At 29.8% G+C, this 19,806-nt stretch overlaps 2 protein-coding genes across 6 annotated transcripts; one reads left to right on the top strand and one right to left on the bottom strand.

Annotated features, from left to right (window-relative positions):
• Nucleotides 1–67: 67 nt before the first annotated feature.
• Nucleotides 68–5,055, bottom strand: LOC112751557 (uncharacterized). Of its 5 annotated transcripts, none has more exons than XM_025800724.3 (13): nucleotides 4,688–5,055; nucleotides 3,819–3,870; nucleotides 3,009–3,334; nucleotides 2,833–2,907; nucleotides 2,687–2,745; nucleotides 2,397–2,532; nucleotides 2,080–2,176; nucleotides 1,895–1,961; nucleotides 1,651–1,749; nucleotides 1,430–1,519; nucleotides 1,153–1,307; nucleotides 723–824; nucleotides 68–602 (listed from the first exon to the last, which is right to left on the bottom strand). In XM_025800724.3, the coding sequence occupies exons 3-13, from the start codon at nucleotides 3,259–3,261 to the stop codon at nucleotides 482–484; spliced, it is 1,254 nt and encodes a 417-aa protein (XP_025656509.1). In that variant the 5' UTR covers nucleotides 3,262–3,334; nucleotides 3,819–3,870; nucleotides 4,688–5,055; the 3' UTR covers nucleotides 68–481. The 5 variants fall into 5 exon arrangements, with proteins under 5 accessions (XP_025656509.1, XP_025656510.1, XP_029148492.1 ...); XM_025800725.3 differs by having other exon boundaries at nucleotides 2,397–2,457; XM_029292659.2 differs by having other exon boundaries at nucleotides 3,009–3,280.
• Nucleotides 5,056–14,722: 9,667 nt separating this feature from the next.
• LOC112751556 (CDT1-like protein b) lies at nucleotides 14,723–18,771 on the top strand. The gene is made up of 8 exons (XM_025800723.3): nucleotides 14,723–14,894; nucleotides 15,004–15,206; nucleotides 15,322–15,441; nucleotides 15,735–15,960; nucleotides 16,473–17,195; nucleotides 17,693–17,894; nucleotides 17,988–18,078; nucleotides 18,361–18,771. The coding sequence occupies exons 2-8, from the start codon at nucleotides 15,043–15,045 to the stop codon at nucleotides 18,425–18,427; spliced, it is 1,593 nt and encodes a 530-aa protein (XP_025656508.1). The 5' UTR covers nucleotides 14,723–14,894; nucleotides 15,004–15,042; the 3' UTR covers nucleotides 18,428–18,771.
• Nucleotides 18,772–19,806: the final 1,035 nt, after the last annotated feature.

The raw sequence follows: 19,806 nt of genomic DNA, 5'->3' as shown, positions 1-19,806 counted from the left end.
TTGCAAGAAAAGAAAGGAGAGCCTAAAAAAGAGTACGGTATAGAGAAAAAAGGGAATATAAGAACTCTTGTCAAGAAATTTATCATTTTATATCCAGATGCACATGTCGATTTTACACACGTATGGAAAATGATGCGACTTGCTTTACTATGAAATGGAAATAACAATCTTATTATTTTGGTATTGGGAAGCTATTCTTTCTTCACAAGCAGTGGGGCAATTTTACATTGAACTCCATTGGAAGCTCTACTTGCATGGATCTCTTCTGATGGTGTAGATGGAGGAAATCAATTTATAAAGGGAGGAAAAAAAAAAGGCCCAAAAGGGTAAACCAAAACAAGGTTCAATTAAAAACCATTTTCCTTTTTGTATTAACAAGAACTGAAGAAAACAACACCCTTTTCAGTTTCTGAGCTTGAACTTGATTGGCTTCTTTCAAGGTTTTGTTTTGATGTTTATGACACCCTTGAAATGGTTAGCATCAGTTTGTTCCAATTTTTATGTTCTCAGTTTTCCAAGAGGGGTCAAGTGCAGGAAGTTGATATTCATCTGGTTTCAAGGCCAATGCGAAATCTGGCAATGTTGGTGCTGTCTCCATGATCCTGTAATGACAAACAATGACAAGATGTGATTTTATTAGTCATTGTAGTACTTTACAGTAACCAAGAATAATACATAACTACATGATTCCGGAAAGTTACTCATGCACCATGCAAATTTACCTTTCATGAGAGTACAGATCACGGTTGATTCGCACCTTGCTCGAAGTATCCTTGGGGATTTTCTCAGACAGATATTTCATGGTCCCCCAAAGTGGTGGATTTCTGCACCATGAACTTGAGTTAGATGGGCAACAAACAAGTATACCAAACGACATAGCTTCGAGCCTTCAAGATTGCAAGCTTCTTGTGTACACATATTACACAAAAGTATCTTCATTGAAATTTTCAACAGGCAATGGAAGATGAGACAAAAAATCTAAAAAATTCATCATGCCAAGTTCTAGAACGAGGTGGCGAAATCATTTAAATCTAAGAAGTGAAACCAAACACTGAGGTTTCAGATAAAGTCAACATCAAAAGGATTCACAAATGCATGGATTTTCAGATAAATAACAGCAAAACATTGTGAGAAAGGGAAGATGATGGTGACCTTGACAATGGAGGTGCTGCATTGAATGCCTCATTCAGCTTCTTACTTTCCTTGAAATATTCATCTGCAGCTTGCAAAGCAGCTACCGCCATCCCATGAGATTTCTCTGTATTTCCCTCATCAAGAATCAAACCGTGATAATAATATGCTGCAGCCTGGTAAACCATTTCAACAAGGTAATCACTTATGTTAACTTGATAGAGATTTCTAATCATTACTATTACAGCAACTCATGATTTATAAATAAACAAATATCAAGATGCAAAGAATCCCCTACCTTTGCTTCTACATATTTCCATTTCACAAAGAGAATATGCTTTTCGCCCCAATCATTTGCCAATGGAAGGTTCATAATGTTATCTTGAGCCTGAAAACAAAGAGTGAAATATAAAAATAACCAAAGCTTAGCGAACCGGCGCATGTTAACAAACTAATGCAAACAAAAGCATAATCAATAGGGTACAGACTGAGTAAAGGACTAATTCTTCATTATCATACCTGCTGCCAACATTTCACCATTTCGCACGCAAGTCTACGCTTCACAGCTAGAGTGGCCTTGGTACTATCAATTGCCATTCCAAGTTGGATATCCACTCCCTAAACAAGGGAAGAAATAAACAATTATACCAAAGCAGGGAGGATTTTCAGTTGAATGTTTCAAAGCTAAGAGTGGATCATAAATACACCACAGCAGAGATAAGACACCTCATTTAGTAGGTCCATATGAAATTATAATTGATACCTGGCCTAATGCCTGTAGAGAGAGTGCTCGAAGCGTTCCTTCTGCTAAGTCTACTGGTAAATTCCTCCTATAATCAGAACACATGTAATGAACATCAAATAATATAGAAAACTTTATAGGTCATATACAGGGAAACAAAATGCTTCATTCCAGTTATTGCATAAATGACATATATATGTACTAACCTGAGTTCGGCCGGCAACTGGGGAAGAACATGTTTGACAGCACAATCCAGATATCCAGCAGCCTTTAAGAAGATATCAACAGAAGCTCGTCTGCTTTCTGTTACAAGTAACAACTATTTTACTTTCGCAATTGACACAATATATACTAAAGATCAGTGCAACTGCGAAGACAGAACATTCTTATAAATAAAGTATTAGAGTATATACAACAATTATCTCAAGAGCAAAGAGTCTAATTTGAGGTCTAAACCAATCTATTACAATGGATTTTGGCTGTTTCGTACAATGGAGTTGTGTTAAAATTCCAAATTACTTACCTTCAGATACCTTAAGCTGATAACCATCAGTGGATGATCTTGGAAGCAGTAAAAAATTAGCCTGTGATAGTAATAGCATTGCCATCAAATGTAAAACTGACAACACTTCATACCAACCATTAGACATGGCTGTTTCCTGTGAAAGCGTCAATCACGCCACACCATAAAGAATGGAAGTGGTGGGAACAAACTGATCAGCACTTTTTAAGTGTAGAAAATAATTTTCAAATCAAATCCAGAAATACAATATACACCAGGAAAGAAGTAAAAAAAAAAATGGCTGGAGTTACCTCAGCATCATCCTCTTGATTCACCCAAACAAATTGTACTTTATATTGTAAATGGCTTCCTTCACCATAAAGCAAATATTAGAATATTTATCTTACAGAAAGGCAAAAGCACATATTACAAAATAAAGAACAAATATAAGACTTACCATCGTTGACTAACCCCAAAAGAACCGGCAAATAATCTTCTAGAGCCTGCAGAAGATCAAGCAGTGTCGAACCACCTGCAGATGATCATGCGTTGCCATACCAATGCATCAGTAAATTTAATCTACCTTCTTTTATCATTAAATAAAATAAGTTAATCTTTGTTTAAGAAACTGACCATGTTGAGTAGCACTTTTTCTTTTTGTTCTTGTAATTGTAGGGCCTTCTTGGCCAGCCATTACAACTATACGTGTTCTAAGAGCCGAAAGGCGCTCTACTATTTTCTTTGACAAGTGATCTCCAAGTGACTGAGCAAAATCAACAGGTTTAGGAATTCGTAGACCGGGGACATAGACCGAAACTTCTCCAATACTCCCTGGTTTCCTTCTGTTTCCACCGGAGTCCTTTGGAGTCGACACCAAGCACCCCATGTCTGGAGCCTTGCTATACCTTCGAAATGCTTATGTGTATTATATACAATAAATAAACCACCCCTCAAGAATCCTGTGTTTCAATAAGACAGTGAGTTTCGATTGTCTCCGACATCAAGCAGAGCAAACTTAACAATATAGTGCTGGGAATAATGGTCCCACAGTATATTGGTTTGATTCAAAGAGATAAAAATGTTTGATTTGATTCAAAGATTCTTCATTTCCGGGAACAAACTTTCAAGGAAGCTGAGAGATTAACACTAGAAAAACCATCAACTTGACTAATTAAATGACAAGTTGCCAAAACAACCAAAAAAAGAGGTAGTAGGTTACACTCACGAGCAGCATTTACATTCAACTTGTAACTGAACTCTTCTACAATATTTTAAACTTGACAAATATTTTATTTGGAGCCATTAATTTTATACTTTTTTCGACAGCTTTCAGCAGTATTAATGGTTCTCACTACTATATCCACTTCCCAACAAGCTACAAAATCTTCATGACCATAATCCTTAATTAAAAACAAGAACCAAAGACTTATGTAACTAACAAACCTTGTCCTTTGCCCTTGCTGTTGACTGGTCAAGTCAAAATTTCTGGTATTCTCTGCATTAAAAAAAATCACATTTAGAGAGATCTTAATTAAGAAATAAATAGAGAAAAATAAATAAAGTAATAATATCACAAGAACAGCATGAGATATGACAAGTGTTTGTCCATGTCAACTAGGAACTGTGACAACAAGAGAAAAAGGCTTCAAAAGATTACACCAACACCATACTTTCAATTTCATGGTAATAAACTTAAAGGTAGGAACACCCGTGCACCCCATTACTCTTAACAATATATCACATCATCAATAGAAGAAGGTAAGGAAATGAAAATGGTTCAGACTTAAGCACAGTGAAGAATTCATCAAGGTAAAGTAGCTTCATCTATAAGTTTCTAACTTGCATACTTGAACAAGTAAACGGCTAAAAAATTCACAGAAAGTTCAAAAATTGTGAGTAAAGGATTTCCAAAGATACCCAAAACAAGCAAACATTGCAGAAACGCAAAGGAATACTGGATAACACTCAACATCTAAAGAAAACCAGAATTGAACAATAACTCAATTTTAAAAGCTCAAACTTTTAGAAAAAAAAAAATGAGAAAAATGCTCCTGAGTTGGTGGAAAAACAACAAAAATCTTCAATTTTTTTTATTATCCATATAGCTTGGATTGAAAAGGCAAAACCCCTTTTTTCTCATAATTCACTCCAATGCTAAAGTTTGAACTTGGTTGAGTTGATATTTTATTTTTTTTATAAAAAAAAAAAAACACTTTTCCATTAGAACAATTTCCAGACCTGCAATAATTTCATTCCCTTTGAATTTCTCACTTCAAAAAAATAAATATTAGAATCACAAGCTAATGTCATACCATGAACATTAAAGTGAGGTCTGATTCAGCAACCAGAACAAGTAGATGGAGAAAGCACAAAACTTTAGTATCATACAATTCAATTGAATCCAAAATCAAAAGAAAGCATAGATCTTGAGAGCTTCCCAGAAGCACAACCTCCCCAAAAATGGAGATCCAAGAAGCAAAAAATCAAAAGGAATGTGGGTTCTTAGCTGTTCCTTCAACGAGAAACACTCAGATAGATAGAGACAGAGAGACACAGTCTTGTTTGGAAACAAAGATAGAAACAACAAATATTCTAATAAATTGGACAACATAAACAAACATATAGGCTATGTCCTATTTATATATAATATTGGTCGTTTGATATTATAATCTTATAATATATGGTGACGATATAGTAAGGTTTACTTTTAGTAATAATCTTATTGTATTTTTCAATAAAAAGGAACAAAAAATTAATAATAAAAAATTATAAAAAACTCACATATTTTTATGTAAATTTCTTTAAAAAATATTGTCTTTTCTATTTAATTCTACTATTTACCAACAAAATTTTTCAAAAATAAATAGGTTTAAGTATTTTTAGTAGTATTTTTGGTGTCCATATTTGTATTAGTATAAATAATTAAATATAGATCATTTGTATTTTAGTTTTACAAAAATTTTGTTTTGGTTTTTCCCCCTTTTATTGTCTTGGTTCATTTTTATCCTTGTTAATTTGTTATCATAAACATAAAGCTTTTAAATGATTGTTATTAATATGGATATAAACAATAATATATATCCTATAAGCTATATTTGATTATACTTGTGTTTGTATTTATTTGGGTACTATTAATTAAGTTGACTAAAAAAAATTTTTTCAATAAAAAAGTTATTATTTTTTTATGTATTTAATAAATTTTTAGTAATAAAAATAAAAATACTAAAAAACATAATAAATATATTTCTTAAAAAACTACAATTACATATTTTTTACATAATAAATAAATAAATAAATATTAATTTTTATGTTATTATGCTCAAACATAATTAATAAATGAAAAAAAATTATATGAGATATTTAAATATAAAATTATTTTTATTTTTTTTAAATCTTGTAAAAAAAAATAACTCAAAAAAATTTTTTTTTTCAGAAGCTCATCAAAATAAATAATCCCTTTATATTATAAATTCGTACTTTTTACTATTTAGTGTTTCTATTGTGCAAAAACATATTTAGTGTACGTTCATGACCCAATTCAATTCAATTTAAAATCAAAATTTATTTAAAAAATATTGTACTTTCTATTTAATTCTACTATTTACCAGCAAAATTTTTCAAAAATAAATAGGTTTAAGTATTTTTAGTAGTATTTTTGGTGTCCATATTTTTATTAGTATAAATAATTAAATATAGATCATTTGTATTTTAGTTTTACAAAAATTTCGTTTTGGTTTTAGTTTTCCCCCTTTTATTGTCTTAGTTCATTTTTATCCTTGTTATCATAAACATAAAGCTTTTTAAATGGTTGTTATTAATATGGATATAAAGAATAATATATATCCTATAAGCTATATTTGACTATGCTTGTGTTTGTGATTATTTGGATGTGATTAAGTTGATTAAAAAATATTCTTTTTTAATAAAAAATTATTCTTTTCAATTTTTTAAAGAATTTAATAAATTCTAGTAGTAGAAATAAAAATATTGAAAAAATAAAAAAATTAAGAAGCTATAATTTACATATTTTAAAAAAAAAAAATTTAAAAAAACATTTTTTTACATAATAAATAAATAAATAAATAAATTTATATTGTTATATCTAAAGTCTAAATATAGTTAATAAATTTTGCATGAAATATTTAAATATAAAATTATTTTTATTTATTTTTTTAAAAATAACCCAAAAAAAAATATTTTTTCAAAAACTGTCAAAATATAAATAAGTCCTTTATATTATAAATTGGTGCTTTTTACTATATTACTTGTTTCTATTATGCAAAAGCATATTTAGTATTAAATAATATATAAAAATCTTTATGATATATTTGACTGTTATTAATATAGATATAAACAATAATAAAAGTGTTAACACAATGTTTTAATATATCTAAAATGTAGTGTCAAAATCATGATTAGAACATTATATTTCTCTTATTTGTTACTTAAGTATTTGAGTGCCAAGTGACCACACTACCATTATTACTGCCGCAAATGGGATTGCTTGCCGTCTAATGAGGTTGTTTTCACAAGGATTAGAAATTTAAAATAAACTACCCAAGTCAACTTACAAGTGGGTGAAGATAATTAATGTTCAATAAACTTTCACCAAAATATGATGATGATATATTAATGCTCAATCTGAAGAAAATTTCGTTAGCAAGTGGAAGCTAAAGTTAACTCATCCACCCGAAAATGATAAAAATAAGTAGACCGGAAAAGCAAATAAAAAATTATATGAAATGGTACTTTTTACTATCTAGTGTTTTTAATATGCAAAAGCATATATATCATACTATATCAAATGTGCTTTTGCCTCTCAACGAACTCATTCTTAGCTTGGCAAGTAGTTAATATTCTAGATGTCGATTTAATCTAATTAGGTATCTACATATTGTGTTACACACACATATTCTATTGAGAGGAGATCAGATGGTTGTTCAGTCATTTTTTTTTTATATTAGATGAATAGCTTTATTAGATATATTTTTATGTAAAAATATTAGATAAAAACGGTTAAATAAGTGTTTTTTATTTACAAAGAAAAAAAATTATTTTTAAAAAGTTTTTTCAATTAGAATCTAACCTTTTCAAATAATGCCATTTATAATTAGTCAATTTTTTTTTAAGTTTGTGTGTGAAATTGTGGCGGTTCAAAAATGTCACTTTAAAAAAAAAAAACCCACATTTGCAGTTTTTTTAAACCCACGTTGCAGATTTTTTTAAATTTACTGACTAAAATAGCGGCGGTTCTGTAATCGCCGCAAAATTAATTATCTAATTTGTGACGATTGTGTCAATGATTTGTAAAAATTGTCGCAAAATTAAATGACAACGGTCTAAACCGTAACGGTTATAGAACCGCTAGCATGTCGTTTTGTGGCGGTTTAAAATCATCGCAATTTCCCAACAAAACTACCGCTATTTTTCGGTTCCATTGTAGTATATATATATATATATATATATATGTGATATTTTTTTATGAAAATATTTTTATATAGATCACTTTGTTTTCAACATGTATTTTATTTTTATTTTTTTTTCTTGAGTGGAGTATTGTGATCCCAAACAACTCTTGAGCCACAAAACAAACAACGGGGTTTAAAGCACTTGAAATTTCTTCTTTGTAAGTATTAGTAAATATTTATGAATGTGGACAATTCATACATAATGTGTCTTCATCACCACTAATAGTGAGTTTTTTGGCAAATAAAACATGTGACATGCAACTCTCATAAGCACAAGTGGTTCATTCATTCTTGTTCCTTCTCCCACTTTGCCACTAATTTAGCACCAGCTTGCAACTTTTTACCAGTTTTTAAATAACAATAAGTCAATAATATATATATAACTACTCTAGCTTCCCTTACACCTGCATGCTTCATTTCCTGGGTACAACACATACACTTAGCTTCTTCCCATCAAATTTAGATTAATTAACAATAATAATAATAATAAAATTAATATCGTATATATATATAGTATTTAGTAGTATTAATTGTCATATGTTAAACCAATATACATGTAAGAGGGACAGATAGAGATCGAGTGGAATGGTGACTTATAAAAAATAATATCACACGTAAACCGTCAATCTTAATTTTAGTGGGACAAACTTTTAGTATCATATATTAATTAATTCTAAGGAAAATGACATGAAAAAAATAAATAAATAAATAAACCATGCATGTATGTATGATATAAACTTACAAGAAGTAATTAATGGAGAAGTTAGTGGTATTCAGGAAAATTCCATTAGCTGTCGTTAGCACTCAAAAGTGTATGATGCATACTGTTCGATGCCAATACATACCCCTCTGATCTGATCTTAGCTTAAAATTAAAAATCTTCATGCTTAGTTTCCTTTCTCATCATGCCAGCTTGCAACTTAAGCCAACCACATTTATGGAGTCCCAAAATTACGTGTCAAATAACAATAATAATAAAGGCAAAGAAGAAGAAAAATACTGTATATGATGCATGCATGTTTATTATCTCGCAAAGTTTTTAGGTTTAAGCTGAGAGAGGAAAAAAATAATTAAAGAATCAGATATTTTTAGTAAAAAAATAAAAGATTGACCAATATTAATTTAAATATAAAATAAATATAAAAAATTATGAAAAAGTATAAGTGAATAATTTTTAACCAGCCAACTTTAAATAACTGTAATTAATAATTATTAATTTTATATTTTTAAAAAATAAAATTTAAATAATTACTCATTAATAACAATTAATTAGTATAAAATATAATTTAAAAATATTTGTTAATTTGTTATTGGCTAAATCTTTATTGATTACCTAACGGAATTAATATATATATATATATATATATATTGTTCTTGCTTGATTGATCTTTCCGTGGTATAATTTGTCCAAATTTTAGTTGAGTTCCATTTCACTGGGATGGACAAAATATACTTTGATTAATAAAAAACACAAAGTGTAAATACTTACAAAAAAAAAAAACACTTTAATATTTAAGTCAAATTCTATAATTTTTCAAGTGAAACTCAAGTGAATTTTTAACATGTCCCTTATTTGGATTAGGCTGTCTCATTTTATAATCGGCCTAAAGTATGATTATAGCCTTTATTTGGCCAGTTTCAACAATTATTTGCAGATATAATTCTTTCACAAATAATGTATTAAAGTGTTATTAAGATTAAAGTTATATTTTTTTATATGTTAATAATATTTTTTAAAGTGCCATAATCATCATTATAATCAATGACGGATTCAGATAATTTTAGTAGTAGAGGCAAAAATAATAATATATTTATATATCTAAAATTTAAAATATATTAATCAATTTTTTAATATGTTGCATAATATTTTATTATAATACTAGTATTTTGTTAAACATTTTATATCCATAAAAAGTTATTTTTATTGATTATTTTTTATATAATAAAAATTATACCTTAATATTTAAAAAAATTCTATAAAGAGTCTAACATAAATGGACCAACTTCGATTTTTCAATATAATTATGTGAGAGGAAAATAAAATATTATGTAAAATATAAAAATTAAAGAATCAAACAAATCACAATTTTTTATTATATAGTTATAGACAATAATGTCTCTCTTTTTTTATTAAATCATTATTTAATTATAGAGTTGGCACTATAATATTTATGTTATAATTTTTTTTACAGAATTAACTAATCTTTTTTAGCCAACAATGACCAATTTTTAAAAATTATTTTGTTTATCTTAAAATCTAAACCTAAAATTATTAATCTTTAATTTTAAATTTTAAATTATACACCTAAACACTAAAATAGATTAATATTAATTAATTAAAAATTATTTTTTATATTTTTTCTAAATTTATATAATATAATAATCTTTATTATTATTGTAATGAAGACATTACAAATACATATATATTTATTATTTGTTTTTCTAAAATTCAAATGAGGACAATTGCCCCACCAAAATATAGGTGGATCCGTCCCTCATTATAATAATTATTGTAGTATAGATATATTTGAGATTTGTGTTATTAGTTGATATACATATATATAAAACTTCATCAAATTAACGTTATGCACTTAATTAATTACTTTTTGTTGGAAATTATAAATTGTGAAAGAGATTACATTTTTATTTTATATTTAAATGTGTATCTTTTATTTTTACGAAATATCAAACTATTTATTACGACTTGTCCTTATCATTGTTGTTGTTATCGTATGTCTTTCGTTTCCATTTTTATTTTGAATTCAGTGAATTATCTCAGGTCAACCGACTGTAGTTGAATAATAAGGATGAATTTATTTATTATATAAAACATAAAAAAACTAATTATTGAACAATTCCCTGAAATCTGGTATACATAAGGATCTTTGTTTTACTGCCATGTGGCAAGGAAATGTCATATCAAACTAGAAAAATATGTACACTAATTTATTTCCAACGAATAATTCGAAACACCCACGACACTGTCGTGAAGTCTTACATAAGAGATTAATAAACGAGAATATATAACCTGAAATAGAAACGAAAGAAAACATGTAAGGAACATATATATAGACTATAGTAATATATTACCGTTTAAATTTTAAAGTTTACTATAATATACGTGAAGAGATGATATATGAGATTTTTCGTTCAATAAATTATGTCAAATATAATAATAATATCTATCTTTTTATTATAAGATATGCATTATAATTAATCAATGGAAGCTAAGCAAATGAAATATCCTTGCTTAAATGAACGTGTACGTGATTGAAGTTGATATTGATGATATTGATATGGATATTATTCTTAATAAAACGACGAGAATATATATAAACCAAAAGGAAAATATAATATATATTATGTATGTATGTATAATTTTGCATCATAATAATTTGTTCATCTTCGTAACGTTCGTTCATAGTAAGAGTGTTTGGCCCCACATACTCCCAACCTTCCAAATCATTTTTATAGGTCGGCTCTTGGGTGTTCCACGTGTGAGATACAACTATAATATGGTTGGAAAGGTGGGGGCCACAAGGATCAAGCTACTGGTCAAGAAGGGTGACACGTGGTGTTAATAATCATAGTGTGTTAGGTTGGTCAACTGTATGACTCATTTCGCTCCTATACATGTGCATGGATATTTTTATTTCATACTTTCAACCATATACAATGCTGTTGGGAATAAGACACCATTTTTTTTTAAGAAAACATTTTTAATAGAAAAATAAAATAGACACAATTATAATACAAGAATTTAACGTGGAAACTCTAATTATCGGAGAAAAAACTAGCTGTTATCAAATGACAACCAAAGAATATCACTATGTGAAAATTGTTACAACACATAGACTTCTTTCTCTCTAACACCGGCACCTTAGTACACCCACATTCTCTCAAAACAAATATCTAAATACACCTCACAACACTCTCTAATCAAAGAGTATAGAGGAAAAGAAAAAATCAGATACAAACTTAAAGTGTTTTTGACTGGTGCAAAAACAAATGGAGAACTTAGCCTCATATTTATAGCTTAGGCCACCAACTTCATTTGCTATCCTAAACAATGTGAGACTAATTTAATCAAATCCTAACAAATGCTTGCATCCTCCTTGCTTAGTTACGGAAGTGAATTCTCTTTGGTGAAAAAACAAATTGGATGGTGTTTAATGTAAAATTTCATCTTTTATTATTTTTTCTCTCATATTTAATTTTAGTCCTACTTATAGAATTAAAGGTAAAAAATGGAGAAGATCCATTCTCTTTAATTACACGATATTCTATATAACTAGAATAATCTTCACAAATTGTAAATATTAATTTATTAATAATTAATTGAATTGAAATTATAATATTCATTAGTTGGAATCGAAATATCTATAAAATTAAAGTTATAATTTATATTGATTAAATAAATTATTAAAATTTTTAAAGTGATACATTTTTTAAAAGTGATATACTTGTCTTGTTGATCAACAATTATGAAAATATTAAATAAGTCAGTCATATATTTAATGCAATCCAAATAAATTTTTAAATAAGATAATTGTCTCTTCAAATAGTAGTATTTTTTTTTTTTGGGATAAACTATGAGATCCTGCGCATTTTTTGTTTTATTTTCAAGGATGTGAATTTTTTCATTCTAATAATGAATTTGGTCCTTGAAATTGTGTTTTGAGTAACGATTATAATTTTAATTCATTTTTCTAATTATTAAATTAATAAAAATTTATTTTTGTTATAATTTTTAAAACATAAAAGATGATAATTTTTTTATTTATTTACAAATTAGAAAAACAATTAAGAAGATATAATTTAGGATTTTCAATCATTTCTTTATTTTTATTAACATTGCCTTTTGGGTTCATCTGAATCTGCCTTATGGTTTTGTCCCAAGTGGACTAATAGAGCTTATTTAATCCAAGACTGTTCAACATCCCTATTTTGGATCCAAATCCAATGGTTGAGGAAAAAAAAAATGTCCAATAATATTTATAGTGTTTAGACTAAAATCAAAAACAAAATTTCATGGTTTGATATTTAAAAACAACTATACTAGTATTGACAAAAAAATATTATTTTTATAAAAAATTATAAAAAAGAAATAATTATTTATATAGTTATGTTTCTATATATAATATTTATGTTTATTTTAATTAATTAGGTCATTTGATAGTTTGATTATTTATTTTGATTTTTTGAATTGGTATCGAATAAGAAGTGCAGGAACAGTTACGGATGCCATTTAAATTTTCACTTGGTAACTATCAGTTGACATTAGGTTAATCTATAAATAGAGTTTTAAGCACATTTTGTAGGGAGTTAAGTTCTTTTAGAAAACACTTAAAAATCCAAAACGCTCTCAGTTCTTGGCATCACAGAATAAAATTAGGAATCTCTGAACTCAAACACTTGTAATTTGTTTCTTTTCAGTTTTTATTAATAAAATTTTTCTACTTTTACTTGTTCATCTATTTTACATTTATGTTTCTTCTTCATCTTCTCTTTAATTTCTACAATTTACTTTGCCTCCGACACCTCACATTTCTTTGTTTATTTGTTACTTTCAATCCTTTTTAATTCTTATTGATGATACAATTGCGACATTAAGATACTCACATTTTCTTTTAAACATTAACAAAATTTGAATAAAATAACTAGGTATACCATATTTTTTTGTAATTTTTTGTCAGTCAACTCTTAACTCAATTCTTTTCCCTATTTTATCCTAGGGGTGCACATGAGTCGGGTGAAATCGAGTTTGATGTGACCCTAAACCCGACCCGAAATATACATCGGGTCTATTTATTAGACCCGAATCTGACCCTAGACCCAATGAAACCAACACACTTTCGGGTCACAATTATACCGGGTGAAAATCGGGTAAAAACCGAGCCGTTAACATTACATTACGTTGATACCTTCTTGTAAGCTAGCATGTAACTTGTAAGCTAGCATGTAAAAATATCCAAATTTCCAATACTCCAACTATTATTTGACATGGTAAAATTCACTTAGAAAAATATAACAAGAACCAACCATTCTTCAAAATTAAAGGATAACCACAATCAATACTAATATTGTCTAATAACACCAAATATTTAAATCAATACAAATAACACAATATTATACATTAGTCTAAAAGTCTTATGCATTATAAACATAAGACATTAACTTATAGTCTTATAATGACTAATAACACAAAATATTAAGGTTTACAATACTTAAATTCCACATAAGAATAGCCATGATAGATCCATCACTAATAACACAAAATATTAATTGTGTATGATGACCGGGCTACCAGGCCGAATTCGGGTAGCCCGAGATATGACTCGGACCCGACCGAAATAATGACCAGGTCTATTTTTGAGACCCTTATCCGACACTAAACCCGATGAAATTACATCAAATTAGCCCCTAAAGTGTTCGGAACTGGACCAAATATTCGGATCGGATAGGGATATTTGCACCCCTATTTTATCCTGCTATTTTTATCCCCCAAAGACCCAATTCCGTCCAACATCCATGACTCCACCTCCACCTCCTAAAAAGAATATTTACATCTCTATATGTACTTTATTTTAGTAATAATAATTTTAGGTCTCTATCAAGTATCAACCAAGAAGACAATAATTTTTTTTATTACAAGAGTGGGCTCAAGGCCCAATAATACGGGAGTAAACCATGTTATGGGTTCCTGAAATAAAAGGCTGAAACCCCAAGACCAAAAAAAATAAAAAGCTGAAACGAAGAAAACAGCACGGCTCCAATTTTTGAACTTCCAAGTGCCCCTCAACGGTCAAATCCCAAAACGGAAAACTGCAAAAAAGCGCCAACAGGCTGAACAAAACGAGGGCAATCGCGTCTTTTCACGAAAGCACCAATCCACAACGAAAGCGAAAAACACACTAGCCACTACACGATTTTTGAAGTTCGTAAATTTTCCCTCCTTTCCGAGTCACAACTCGCTACCGAGTCAACTCAGAAACCCAGCTAGGGTTTTTTTCCCCTTTCCAAATCGAATCCTGCTACCCTCTCAGCTCAGGTAAAATTTCTTTTACAGAGCACAGTTTTTGTTCCAGTGCCACGACAATGCTTAGCTGAATTTATGCGTTGATTCCTTTTTTTTTCCGCTTCTATTTCATGCCATGCAGTTTTTCCTACTGCACCATCGTCTTTGGTGTTGTTGGAGAATGGAACAAAAATCGTGCGAGGAATCTGCGAGAAGCGTTTCGGACTTGAAGTGTGCGAAGAATCTCAACGAATCCGATGAATCAATTGCGTGCCCTACACCAAATAAGACGAATGAGCCCTTACCTTCCAAATCCAAAGAGCAACAAACTCAGCTTCCAGAAAAGTGTGCACCCTAAATAATTATATTATCTTTTTAAAAATTGTTTTGGTAAAATTTTCAATTTCCATCTAATTTTAATCAAATTGTGATTTCATATTACTTTTAAATTTTTTTTCAGATACAGAGCCGTAGCTGATTTGTTTGGCCATATGAGCTGCTCACTTAGATTGCTGCATCTGCGTAAAAAGTCTCCAACATTTCAAAATATTTGTGCCCAAGTTGAAATTCTGGCGCAGAGGTGTGTTGTTTTGTTTTCTTAGATGTTTCCTGATTTAGTTTAGTGATAACATCAGATCCCCAAAGTTGTCCATGAATAAAGTAGCTTCCAACACGTTATATAGACAACTAGGATGACTCTTACAGTCGTACTTTTGATTTTGATGGACTCTGCTGGAGTTATTCAGTTTGTAGTGAGACTAATGTTAACGCTTTGGCAATTGGGTGCAATCTTTTTTCAGGGATTACTCTTCTGACAACTTTGGTTTTATGGGTTAAGTAAAATGAAGTTACTGTTCTGTATTTTATTTCCAGGAAATTCTCATATGCCCATCTTGCACAAATGAAGTATATACTTCCTGAGGGCATACATATAGATACGGTCCTTGTTCATGATAAGAAGAGCTTGTGTATGAAGTCAGACATGAAGATCACCTTGGTATTTGATGTTTTGGAAGAGGAATCTAATGAATCTGCTGATAGGGCTCTTCGACAATATTTTAGTTCTAGGCTTATTAATTTCTCCAATATGCATCCCGAGGTAATTTTTTTAATTTTAAGTTATCATGTTAGTTATGTTTTTGCTTTGTAGTTTACACAATACAAACAATCATATGAAATTGTTATAGACCGTTAGCTGTCACGAGGATAATTGTTCAATGCACTGCGTTATTACAAGAGTATGACAAGGTAATTGCTAGTGGGTCTTCTGGGTACTTCTTCTATTGTGTTATGTCTGACTAGGTCTACAAGAGTCAATTAGTGGTAATATATTGTGTTGTGGTGTTTGGATTACCTGCAAAGAATTATGTGCTGTGTATTATCATTTCATCAAGCAGGTATACACACTGTATAGTAACATGTTTTCTTATGTTAAAAGTTGGGTTGATGATAATGAGAAAGTATCTACTTATGTCTTTTTTCTGTTTAGCTTACCTCTTCATTAGTGTATTCTTGAGCCAGGATCAGTTATTTGCATGTTTCGCTCAAGAATTTTGAAATTGTGATTGAGGTATTTATCTCTTTTTCTATTTTTGTTTTATTGTGGATAAGGCTGCTGATATTCCAGAGGCTGTTCTGCCAGAGCCCTTTGGCCAAAGACCATGTGGCGTGATTGATGTAGATTTGCCTGTAAATTCTTCCAAAGCATTTTCGTCAACTTCCAATCAAATTGAATTGTTGCCTGGGAAGTTCCATCTATGTCCATCCTTTAGCCGACACTTTTCTCAAAAGGATGTTGCTAGCCAAACCGAAAAGCTCCAGTGTTTTTCATCAACTAAAACTTCCTTGTCATCCTGTGCATCTGGTTGCCAGGATAACCAAGAAATTGAATATGCACCACCATTTGATTGTGCAACTAATATGAAAACTGGAGGACAGGGGAAGGAATCTATCTCTCACTTTCAACCTAATATTGCTAATACACCAGTACATACTGTCTGTCCTCCACATGATGTTTGCGATAGTAGTTTTGAGAGCCCTGATATCAAAGTTTCCTCTTCCTCAAATAGTTTGATGACGGAGACACCTGCACAATCAGCACCTGGGAGACTGATTCCCATTTCTGATGCCAAGCTTCAGAACATGGATACCCGAAAGTCAGCATCATGTCGCAAACCAGCAAAAAGAGTGCTTGACTTTCCACTCATGGAAGGAAATGATGGTTTTGACATCAAAGTAGACAACTTACAACCTAGCAGAGGTTCATACAAATACAATAGCATCCTCGAATCTAGTATTGCATGTGCTGAGGATTGGAATGTACTGCCCCAGCAGGTATGCCATCTCAACCATGTCTGTCCTATGTGTAACTTCATAAAAAATGTTTAATCTTATCATTTTAATTTATATAGGGTTACCGGTAGAACAGGGATTTGCCAATACCTTCTCCCCCCCCCCCCCCCCTTTCTTTTCTCTTTTCGACTGGTGGTCAAATCTGCCATGTTTTCATGCCTCACAAGCAGTATGGTTGTGCTGTGCAATTTTTTTATGACAGTTATTCCAAGAGATCTTGAAGTTTTGACTTGTGCTTAGGATTGTTGATAACTACCATATCCTTGTATATACATTATCCCTTCTTTTAATTGACTTCATGTTTTTAGCCATGAATCCATGGTATTAATTTTATGGGGCACACTTGATGTACATGTTATGCTATGATTTGATCACCTTGAAGATTTCTTTTGTCAAGACATGATTAAACTTTAACTTATTTTATATGAATCTACATTGAAAAATAAATTCTTTCTTTTGTGTGTGATTTCTTGATTCAGGTAGAAGGGAGGTCTGGTCACTCTCGTGAGAATACCAACCATATTCAAGGTGGTTTAGATACAAGGGATGAAAAATCATTGTCGTTGCTTGACCTGGTCAATGTGATTCACCCTATATTTCATTCGGTCAGAGGAACTTCAATCACAAAAGAGGAGCTTTTGCAAAAGATAGTTATGAACAGTTTGAATGTTGTTGAGATTAGTATGTTCCAGTTCCATTTATTATCATGTACCAAAAAATCTTTGTTGATTACTGTTGCTAAGCTTACTAATGGTATCACTGTCATCTGTGCAGGCGAAGTTGAAGAACAACTCAATTTTATTGAAAAGTTGGTACCAGACTGGATCTGCAGAAAGTTGCTTCCTAGTGGAGATGATATCTACAGGTGAGTCTGTTCCTGTTTACTGTTGATTAAAGCTCTATAATTAGAGAGTCAGTATCCTTTTCTTTTATTAACTCTGAAAATATGAAGGACCTGCATCGGAAAAATTTTAAATGGTAGCAAGGGCCAATTGATAAGGTTAGCGATTGAAAACAAATATTGGCCTTTCACTAAACAGCTCAAATATGGTTGAGTTTTTACAGATAGTAGAATTACTTATTTCTTAATTTTCTTTTTGATAATTCTACTTTATATTGAGCCCCTGGGTTTCATGAACGTTTGTAGCATCAAGAAAGTGTCAGATTTGGACTCAGTTCGATCCAGGCTTCTTACCAACGTGACTCGGAGCTGAATAAAGGGTATTGTTGGATCGGCCTGAGTGATAACTAGTGATTGGAAAAACTTTTGTTATTGTGTTGTAAATGTTTCGCGATAGTTGAGGTGCCTACTATGATAACTAGAGGTTGTGGATTTGTACCAAGTTATTGGTTTTGGCAACAAAGTCCCATGTTCAGTTTTCTATTTCTTAGTTGAGGTGTTGTTGAAGAGAGCCTTTGCTGCCGGTGGCGGAGCTTAATTAAGACAATGAGGGGCCATGGCCCCCCAAATATTTTATAAAACTAAAACTTTGACCATTTATTTTGTATGGTACAAGTTGTTCAATTGGTTATTATTTTGTTGTAAGTTTTCCACAAATTTTTGGTCTTGGGTTCAAAACTTACTACAAGCACATTCTCTTTTTTGTGTGTGTATATATATATATATATTCTTTTCTTTTTACTTTTAAGGTCAACAAATTTTCATTTGTTCATTTTTATTTTTTATGTTTATAATAAAAAGATAATCTTATTATTTTAAAGTATAATGAACTAAATAAAATTCAACTATCAAATAATAAATAATACAAATAAATGATTTCATACTATTTTATTAATTTTAATGTTTTATAAAACAAAATTATTTTTCAACTAAATTATAAAATAGATAAACTATATATATAAGTATTTATTAAAATAAGTCTAATATTTTAATTTTTTTTATATCACTACTATCTTTAATATGTTGCACAATATAGTGATTGGTATCATAATATCAAATAAAAAAAAGTCTTATTATATTTTAAGTTTGTCATTTTATATTTTTTTTATTGATCTTCAATATTTTTTGAAAAAAATTGATTTGGACAAAAAAAATTATATATTTAGTGTAGTTTTAGATGCTATTATGTTAATTTTAGTTTTTTAATAATTTATTTCTATAATTATAAATTTATAATAATTTAAAAAATAAAAATTAATACATTTAATTTAAATATAAATATTCTTTTATATATATATATATATATATATATATATTTGGCCCCTAAATTTTTTTTTCAAGATCCGCCATTGTTTGCTGCCAAGCCTTAGTTTGTTCTCTTGTTCTGAATACTTTAGTTTGATTCATTCACTGGCCTGGTTGCAGTTTGCTTTGAACATGAACTAAATCATAAGCATTGCTAGAGATTTTAATATTATATTTTTATCCTAGTACGTACATAAGTGTATAGAAATTTGTGATTAAAAATTATGAAGGAATGAATGTAACTGGAATGTTGATGACTATATGGAGATATAATGTCACTGAGAAGGAAGAAGAATGATAATGAAAGGGAGAATTAGAAGATGGGAATTAAGAGAAATTCATTCGGTGGTTCATTCAAACTAGATTAAGACCCACCTGATTTATGGG

The sequence above is a fragment of the Arachis hypogaea genome, chromosome 15, assembly GCF_003086295.3.
Source record: "Arachis hypogaea cultivar Tifrunner chromosome 15, arahy.Tifrunner.gnm2.J5K5, whole genome shotgun sequence".
NCBI classification, from domain to species: domain Eukaryota; kingdom Viridiplantae; phylum Streptophyta; class Magnoliopsida; order Fabales; family Fabaceae; genus Arachis; species Arachis hypogaea.
The sequence above is the reverse complement of the archived record's forward strand: the minus strand, read 5'-3'. Positions and strand labels throughout refer to the sequence as shown.

Coding starts and splice junctions, on each gene's coding strand:
- LOC112751557 (XM_025800724.3), bottom strand. CDS start 3,261: ATGGGGTGCTTGGTGTCGACTCCAAAGGACTCCGGTGGAAACAGAAGG. Junction 1,308..1,429: donor GGAAATATGTAGAAGCAAAG/GTAGGGGATTCT, acceptor ATGGTTTACCAG/GCTGCAGCATATTATTATCA. Junction 825..1,152: donor GCAGCACCTCCATTGTCAAG/GTCACCATCATC, acceptor TTCATGGTGCAG/AAATCCACCACTTTGGGGGA.
- LOC112751556 (XM_025800723.3), top strand. CDS start 15,043: ATGGAACAAAAATCGTGCGAGGAATCTGCGAGAAGCGTTTCGGACTTG. Junction 15,961..16,472: donor TCTCCAATATGCATCCCGAG/GTAATTTTTTTA, acceptor ATTGTGGATAAG/GCTGCTGATATTCCAGAGGC. Junction 18,079..18,360: donor AGTGGAGATGATATCTACAG/GTGAGTCTGTTC, acceptor GAACGTTTGTAG/CATCAAGAAAGTGTCAGATT.